Source organism: Blennius ocellaris, assembly GCF_963422515.1.
Source record: "Blennius ocellaris genome assembly, chromosome: 15".
In the NCBI taxonomy this organism is placed as follows: Eukaryota; Metazoa; Chordata; class Actinopteri; order Blenniiformes; family Blenniidae; genus Blennius; species Blennius ocellaris.
The window spans coordinates 22,836,798-22,846,488 of record NC_137664.1 but is presented as its reverse complement, the minus strand read 5'-3'; the positions used below and the strand labels follow the sequence as shown (position 1 = coordinate 22,846,488).

The window sequence follows — 9,691 nt, the reverse complement described above, 5'->3', positions numbered from 1 at the left end:
ACGTCTCCCGGAAACGACGCTTCCTTTTTTTATTATTATTTACGAAATCAGTTATACATTGTGTATTTCAATGATCACAAAGGCTTTTTGGGGGGAAAAAAACATCGGTGTTTAGAGAAGTAAAATGAAGAGAATCGTTTTTTTCTCCTTTTTTTTAATTTTGCAGTTGCCAAAAAAATATACAGAATCAAAAACATGCAATTTGCCCTCATACCCTCCCTCTCCCCCTCCACAATCAAAAGTTGTGTCCGAAGTTAGTAACAGATCTTCGATTTCCAGAAGTTCTTTTCGCAGTTTGTTTTTATAAGTGACTGGACAACACTACGAATTTGTAAGAATTTGAGGAAATCTTTAATTATAAATATTATATTCAGACCTTAAGTGACTAAAAGATTTCAATTGTAGATTTTCTTTAAAAAGGTCTCTAAATTGTTTTCCACCATGATGTGTTCATTAGCTTGTACCAGTCAATGTGGAATGCCTTGCTATGTCAACATTTTGACGGATAGGGAAGTAGATTGTTGTACACATATTCCCACCATACTTCTTTCTCCATTCTTTTCAGGATTTGTTTGTAAATAGTAAAGCTGCTTTGAATGTCTTTTATTTTTTTAAATGGTTTATAAATATAAGAGACCTCAAGGATAGTGGTTAATTAATGTTTTTCAATTTGTATCAAGTGAGTCTTGTCTCTCCAGTAACAATTTTTTTAAAGGTGTGAACAAAGTAAATATTTTAAAGGGGAGTTTGTTTTTGTCTCTGCCTGGTGTGCCGTTTCTGTACGATCAATGTAATAGTCACCATGTGAATGAGGTAAGTTCAATCATTTTGAAGCTGTGTACAGATTAAATAAAATTTTCGGAGTTTCATAAAATAACTGGGGTTTACAGCCCACTTTAGTTTCAATAACTTCCAAATATATAACAGTCTTTGTGTGGAGTTAGCGTGTTGTTCATGTGAATGTGTGGACATCCTCTCGGTCCTCCTATTCACTGCAGTGGTCATGACCTCAAGGTTTTGTTGTCCCAATGTCAGAGGGTTTTGCAAAGAAGCAGTAACATAAAGAAAAACAACCAAATAATAAATGTCCTTGTTTTTTTGTGTGTGTGAAGTACATGTGTTGAAACCATGCATGAGGAATTTGTAAAAAATAAAAATAAGTCTCTGAGGGACATATTAGGGAATTGGAGAGCACGTTTCTGGTGCTTAACAGAATCACATTTTCTGAGAATAAATATCCAAACACAAAAAATCTCAGGTATGTCATAAGAAACAGATCTGTCCATTAATAACCAAGCAACTTTACTTTACATTAGGCAGAACATACAATATTAAAACAAGAACAACACATTACAGTGATGAATTCCACATTATAAAATAAACACAAAAGAAATAACTGTACACCTTACAAACTTTGAATTATTTGTCTAAACAGAGCTTAAAAGCCACAATAAAAACAAGGCAAGACAACTTTCTTAAAATCTTTCAATCCGGTATGAAGCATGTTACAGATGATCCTGCCCACGGATTCTTCGGGCCAGGTGGATGTCTCGCGGGTAGATGGTGACCCTTTTGGCGTGGATTGCACACAGGTTGGCGTCTGATAACAACATGACGAGGAAAGCTTCTGCTGCCTGGAGAAAAATCACAAGAGTTAAAGTCAAACCCAAGCAGAGTTCATTGGGGTCACTGATTCTATTAAGTCCTGAATATGCCTTTGAAGCAAAAGAGAGCAATCCAAGTCTCTTCACTATTTCTCTTTGCCATTTATTCCCATTTTATCATTACTAAGAGTAGAAATGTCCATGTTTTATTGTCTTCCAAATGGTTACCTTTGCCACTGAAAGTTGGGCTGAAGGTTGCGTTTTTTTGGCCCATGTGTTTATTTGTATGTATGTATGTACCATATAGTTCCCACTAGACAGCTCCAGCAGCCATGACCCGCAGCCGCAATTCCGCCTACATTTGCACCCCTTGTCGCGGGACATGCAACACTGTTGGTCTAGATCAGTGGCCGGCAACCTTTAATGCTCAAAGAGCCATTTGGTCCCGTTTCCCACTGAACACTAGACCCAAAGAGCCACCTGCTTTTATTTTAACACTCCCACTGGCAGACCATACCAGGAGGACACGACACACAAACCCTTCTTCACTGCTGGTTGACAACTTACAACTAATAAACTAAACTACATGAACTAAGCAACAAAAACACAACACAACACAATTATTAATCCTAGCAAACCTAACATAACCCCCAATAATTACATTTAAAACACAACAAACAGAAACTCCCATAATGCATTGCAGCTCTCAGCTCCTTTATTGCTACACATTACTAAAATGGAGGATAAATGTGGGAGATGTGGATTGTTAGAACCATGAGTGTGATGGTGTGTCTTTAATGTCCTGTAGTTGTTGTGTAATTCACTAGAATGTTCCGTCACTCTCAACAAGTTTGTAATGAACCTCCTGGAACTGTCGGCGCTCCGCAGCGCAGCGCTTTTACTCTGAAAGGTACAGGAAGCTCCCAGCTTCAGACACCAGTTGAGCCGCAGTCATGACCTGCAGCCGCAATTCTACCTTCTTCATCCATTATTGTTGTAATGACGTTACATCACTGCGTCGTTGGGTGGCTTTGCCTCCTTACGTCCCTCTCTGGGTGGCTTTACCTCCTTACGTCCCTCTCTGGGTGGCCTTGCCTCCTTACGTCCCTCTCTGGGTGGCCTTGCCTCCTTACGTCCCTCTCTGGGTGGCCTTGCCTCCTTACGTCCCTCTCTGGGGAGCCTTGCCTCCTTACGTCCCTCTCTGGGTGGCTTTGCCTCCTTACGTCCCTCTCTGGGTGGCTTTGCCTCCTTACGTCCCTCTCTGGGTGGCTTTGCCTCCTTACGTCCCTCTCTGGGTGGCTTTGCCTCCTTACGTCCCTCTCTGGGTGGCCTTGCCTCCTTACGTCCCTCTCTGGGTGGCCTTGCCTCCTTACGTCCCTCTCTGGGTGGCTTTGCCTCCTTTCGTCCCTCTCTGGGTGGCCTTGCCTCCTTACGTCCCTTTCTGGGTGGCTTTGCCTCCTTACGTCCCTCTCTGGGTGGCTTTGCCTCCTTTCGTCCCTCTCTGGGTGGCCTTGCCTCCTTACGTCCCTCTCTGGGTGGCTTTGCCTCCTTTCGTCCCTCTCTGGGTGGCTTTGCCTCCTTTCGTCCCTCTCTGGGTGGCTTTGCCTCCTTACGTCCCTCTCTGGGTGGCTTTGCCTCCTTACGTCCCTCTCTGGGTGGCCTTGCCTCCTTACGTCCCTCTCTGGGTGGCTTTGCCTCCTTACGTCCCTCTCTGGGTGGCTTTGCCTCCTTTCGTCCCTCTCTGGGTGGCCTTGCCTCCTGACGCCCCTCTCTGAGTGGCCTTGCCTCCTTACGTCCCTCTCTGGGTGGCTTTGCCTCCTTACGCCCCTCTCTGGGTGGCCTTGCCTCCTTACGTCCCTCTCTGGGTGGCTTTGCCTCCTTACGTCCCTCTCTGGGTGGCTTTGCCTCCTTTCGTCCCTCTCTGGGTGGCCTTGCCTCCTTACGTCCCTCTCTGGGTGGCCTTGCCTCCTTACGTCCCTCTCTGGGTGGCTTTGCCTCCTTACGCCCCTCTCTGGGTGGCTTTGCCTCCATACGTCCCTCTCTGGGTGGCCTTGCCTCCTTACGTCCCTCCAGGATGAACTGCAGTGGGACTTCTGACCTCTGCCCTAGACACTCCCTCTCCCTAGAAAATGTAAATAACACCCTATACTCTATTGTCCTTTTTTTGTTTGTTTGTTTGCAGTCGCTTAGTTTTGAGATATGAATGATCTCCGCCTCCTGCAGCGCAGTGATGCTCTGTGAAGCTCCTCGGTCTGTGTACCTTCCGGCCATTCGATTTTCGTTTTGATGTCGGAGAACGAAAAAAAACGGAAACCATCCGATTTTCGTTTTTCGATTTGATATTCGGGAAATGAAAAACGAAAATCGGATGGTTTTCGGTTTTTTTCGTTCTCCGACATCAAAACGAAAATCGAATGGCCGGAAGGTACACAGACCCTCCTCTCTGTTAGTTTGACTTTCATTAAACAACAGAGAACATAAGAGCTGTGGACCAAAACCCACCAAGAGGCTCCAGCCTGGTCCCACCAAGCAAGGAGCTTATAGAGGATTTACACTAGCTTTATTTTGACATTTCATTGTATTTTGACCAGAATGTTTCATTAAAATTGACTTTATGTTGAAATTGTAATCATTTTCAGTACTAACTGTTTGATCTTGTAGAAATATAGAAATTTCATTCCACACACTGTGACACAACAAAGAAACACTTTGAAGTGTACATTTAAAGGTTATTATAGCAATATTTTACCAGTCTGGTCACTCAGGATGAAACTGGACTGTTTATGGTCCCTGAAGTACCGTATTTTCCGCCCTATGAGGCACCTAAATACCTCAAATTTTCTGAAAAGCTGCCAGTGCGCCTTATACCCCGGTGCGCCTTATATATGGAAGAATTGCTCTACTCCAGACTGCTATTTGACAGCTGAACAACCAGAAGCTTTTATTTTGACAACCGGATCTTCAGAGCGGACGACACTCCACACAACACCTTCATCACTCATGGTTGCACACCAACATTCTAACAAACCAAAATAAACTAGATGAAATAATTACTCCCTAAACTGGGGAACAAAAACACATAAACACAATCAACACAACACCAAGCCCAACAACAACCCACAATAACCTCCAACAACACAAAACATGAATTCCCATCATGCCTTGCATCCTGAGCTCCTCAGTGCAGCCGATAGCTGCAATGAATTATGGGAGTTTCTGTTTGTGGTGTTTTAAATGCAATTATTGGGGGTTATATTTGGTTTGTGGTGTCGGTAATAATTGTGTTGTGTTGTGTTTTTGTTGCTTAGTTCGTGTAGTTTAGTTTATTAGCGGTAGTTGTAAGTTGTCAACCAGCAGTGAAGAAGGTTTTGTGTGTAGTGTCCTCCTGGCATAGGCTGCAGGTAGACTATTAAAATAAAGTACATGCACCTTTCTGGGTGTTAGAATCAGTGGAAAATGTAACCTAATGGCTTTGAGTTATAAAGGTTGCTGACCACTGGTCTATTCCATGCACCTTATAATGTGGGGTGCCTTATATATGAACAAAGTTGTAAATTATTTCAATCAATGTAGGTGTGCCATATAGTGCAGAAAATATGGTACATTAAATCTGATTTAATCATTATCTTGTATACATCTTATATACATGTGTATATATGTATTTATATTGTACAGATCTTTGTATTGGTTCAGTTATGTTCTTTTAAATAACTACAACATATTTGGTGTTTGCTTCGTTCAGTATCAACTGGTTCATCGATTAAATCAACCAATTAATCAATCATTAAAATAATCTTTAGTTGCAGCCCTAGTTAACATGTACCTCAGATCAATACTGCAAATGGTGTTTTCTGATCAGTAACTCAAGATGGCAGCGTGCATAGACCCTGTGACTCACAGCTCCTCATGATTTAGCAGCTGTTTTATTGTTTTTCTCCCGATTTCCTCGACTGATAGGCCACAGTACAGCCAAGTTGAGCAAATGGCACACACCAGCAACATCGGCTGCAACCCCGAACATTGCTAGGACGCCATACCGCTGGAGATACGACGAGCCCCCAGAGGACCATACTTCTTCCTCCCACTGCTGAGGTGGTGCCGACGACGACACAAAATAAAGCAGATGCAGGAGAAGCAAGAGGGGCTAGCTGCGAGGCTAAAAGCTAGCCTCAAAGCTCTGCAGTCCCTGCTGACCTGGACTAACACCAGTTTGTTTAACAAGACAACACAGGAACACCCCGGGAGTGTCCTCAGTCCCCTCTTCACTCAGGACCGCACCACCATTATCATCAAGTTTGCTGACGACATCACCATCGTAGGGCTGATAACGGACCATAAGGAGTCAGCCTCATCCATGCAATCCCAGTGATTCAGGTCCTCAGTGGCGTGTTTGATCAAATAACCTTGTGATCTATTGGTTTCCGTGGTGACAAATGTGGCATTGGAGAAGGTATGCGCTCCACCCAGCGCCCATTCTCGTATATCTGAAAATATTTTTTCATGTACTCCATTAGCCACACTTCATCTTTGACCGCTTCATGTGTTCACTTGCCAACACCTCGCTGAATAAATTAAAGGGGGTCATATGATGCAAAATCCACATTCCAATGGTTTTACAACAGCAATAAGCGTCCCCATACCTGGAATGACACACCAAAATGGAACAAAATTGATCTTTTTCAGGATATAAGTTGAATGTCTCCAAAACACAAATTCTCATTTCTAATTACGACCCTTCGGAAAATTTGAAGACGTATAACTTGAAATAGGAAGCTGATATCAATCTGGGGGTTCAAATAACTGCAGACCCGTCAAAATTGTTTTCAACCAACTTCCTGCCCCTGAACAAAAACAGTAGAGATTCAATACCTGCCCACAATGTTGTAACTCTTCCAGTCCCTTCCAGTAGACGAGTGAGCAACAGTTTCAGGAGAGGGAGAAACTTATATCAAGATATACTTGGGAGGGGCGGGACCGAGAAGTAAATATATAAAGTCCACATCAGAATTGGCCCAACTTACTGCACATGCACCTCCCTCCCTTTCCTTCTGTTCATCCAGTTGTAAACAAACATGGCGGACCAGCAGTGATATGACTCGTGGTCAGTGTTCTGGTTTTATCGTCCAGATCAGTAGTTTTATAGTTGAGACTCTCCCCTGATAGCATCCGATGCGTCATTAGTCCATGCGGATGTCAGGTTCTCTCCATTTTCTTCACGTTTATAGCGTATTGTTCTCTGCACACATCTGTGTGGTTTCATTACAAATTCAAGCAACAGCGCCCTCCCTTGGCACGGCACATTAACTACATCGTTGTCCCTGTGTCCGCTGCTGCAGTGGAAACGCACTCCTTTTTTAAAATAGATTATGTGTCGTCTTGTCAAACGTTGTCGTGTGAAAGGGGCCTTAAATGGGGCACTTTGCACTGAGAAAATTGGGCCCCATGGTCAAAACGTTTGAGAACTACAGAATTAGCTTCTCACCTCTTGCAAGGCCAGGAGAGCATGCAGGTTCCACCGGAACGGCGTTACGAATTGTGTTTGGCATACCTCATGAACCTGAAGCAGGAGGAGATTCTAAAATTACTAAAAGCTTCACACAGAGCTGAGAGAGTGAAACAAAACACGCCGATTGCATATTCTTCTTCCTGCAGCTGTCGGACTCACCAGGCGAAAGAAGGGGGCCTTCCTGATCAGAAGATCGGTGGTCTTCTGGAATTTGCGAATTTCCATCAGGGCCCTGGTTCCTGGCCGGAACCGTTTCCTCCTCGGGGTGACTGGAGACCGATCTTTAGAAGAAACATGGCGTTTATCAGACGGCAGTAAGATTTTGAGTCCTTGACAACCATTATTTACTAGTTTTTGGAGAGACATCTGCCTGCAGGAGCTCCATTCTCAGGCTTCCTCCACAGCAAGCTACATATTAGCCGTAAGTTGCTACTTTGGAATTTTACGAAAAAGTTATGAATGTATGGTTTCTTGCATGTGCTCGCCGTTTATATACCTGCTGTAAACTAACATATATTGATGATGATATAACAGCGTGTCACACCAGTGGTTTTGGTTACGTGTCATTTTAAGGCTAAGTAATGCTAACGGTGGCTACTAGCATTATTTAGCTTTAAGTACTGAGCCTTGCTACCTGACTGCCAAAGTATCAACATATAATGTAAAGCAGCATGATTCGTTACTGTGGTTTATATTAGTATCTAACGTTGTTAAAATAGCTCAACCTTAATCAGTTGTAGTAAAGAAATTAACATATATCAAATGCAGGAGTAATGTTAATCCAGCGATGACATGTTGGCTTATAAAATAAGTCATTTTATGAAAAAGAGCATTTTTAACTGACTGGCCTCAAGCTGATTTATAATATAAACCTACTTGAGTCATATATATCATATGGTATCTTAATAAAGTGAGTACACCTCTCACATTTCTGTGAACATTTATATCTTTCAACGGGACAACCCTGAAGAAATATATCATCTCTTCAGGGTCCCATCAAAAGATTAATTAAATATCTACAGAAGTTTGACGGGTGTACTCTACTTTTGTGTGATACTGTACATATAACCCACCTTTATACAACAAAAACAGACATTCTAGTATTTAAAGAGAGGGGGTGGGATTTGATAACTTATACTTCTTTATTGGCATAAATTCTCAGGCGAGACATGCTACATAGATGGAAAAAGGCAAAAACAATGTATACTGAAGAAAGTAGAAAAGTAGAAAGTAGCTTTTAATGTTGCGTTGTTGACTAATTAATGCATTCTGAATTTTCCACGAGCATTTTATTCTCTCCCATTTTATTTTGAATTCTATTTTGAATGAGCACTTCCTGTCTGACAGAGGAGGGAGCCTGAGACTGGAGGTTCTGCAGCCAGACACTCTTGAGCTTTTGTGGAATGAAACCCTGATTGGATCAAATGATTCATCAAGTGAGATTAAGATTGAGAATAAAGGAACATGTTGAAGGCAGGGATCAGCTCAGAAAAGCAATAGGAGGAAGCAATGGCAAGTATGTCACAGGTTCGAGGTTAAAAAAAAGGGGTATAATGAATAAAATATAAAAGTCCCATAGACTGCTGACCAACACTGAAGATTTTATCAATGAAATGACGTGTGTGCTGAGTTCGGTGAATGCTGCATGAGAATGAGCTCTTACTCGAATATGTACCGGTAGTTGATGTTTAAATGTGTGGAAAATACATGGGAATGAAAATGGAAAAGATAATGCATGGTTAACTACAAATACATGCTGATAAAATATGAACATGTTAAGCATGAAAACAAAATATGTAAGCTTGTTATGTGTTCTTTGACAATTTCTTGCTTTGCCATCAAATTTGGCCTTGGGAGAATTCTAAATTGTGGTGGAGTAACTTCCAATCGCAACTCCCTCAGATTTCCTCCATATGACATATGTAAACACCCAACTACATAATATTCGGGGAGTGAACATTTGATCAAAGGTGTTACTTGGGCATGCGTCCCTTACGTAAGCAGTGCTGTATCGTACTTACCTGCAGGCGTACGTCCAGGTGTACGTCCAGGCGTGCGTCCAGGCGCACTCCGTCTTGGGCTCTGATGTCTCGGAGCCGGCGGTGGCACTTTTGCTTCTGGCTGCCGGGGGCGATGCTGAGGAGTTTTGCCCTTTCTCCGGCTGGCAGATTCGTTGTGACGCATGGTGGCCGACACAGGGCAGGGGCCGTGGATGAAGTGATCTCTGCAGAGGCCATGTGCACAATATATACACACCATTAGGTGATCGTGTCCCCCATGTGAACCCCAGTCCTGTTGTCACATGTCTTTGGACACAGTCTTTCAGCTCATACAATATAATAATAAATATTAGTCATATCAAGACTCATGTTGAATTAAAGCGACCTAAACATAAGAACCCTTAAACACCATTCTCCAACCTAATTCACTGCAGCTAATAACAGTATTAATAATTCTCAAACAATGATCACAGAGTTCATATTTTTGCACACACAAATATGAAATGTATAGTTTTCAGAACAAAGTGAGCCTCATTTTGAAGAATATTCTGAATAGTGTGCATCATCAATCTAAGTGGAGA

The 9,691-nt window shown here is 42.6% G+C and overlaps 1 protein-coding gene across 1 annotated transcript; it reads right to left on the bottom strand.

Annotated features, from left to right (window-relative positions):
* Positions 1-1,505: 1,505 nt before the first annotated feature.
* On the bottom strand, positions 1,506-9,294 carry LOC308140491 (histone H3-like centromeric protein A; the record flags this gene model as incomplete). Its single annotated transcript, XM_080510306.1, has 4 exons — positions 1,506-1,634; positions 7,087-7,161; positions 7,270-7,391; positions 9,132-9,294. The coding sequence occupies 4 exons, from the start codon at positions 9,292-9,294 to the stop codon at positions 1,506-1,508; spliced, it is 489 nt and encodes a 162-aa protein (XP_080366432.1).
* Positions 9,295-9,691: the final 397 nt, after the last annotated feature.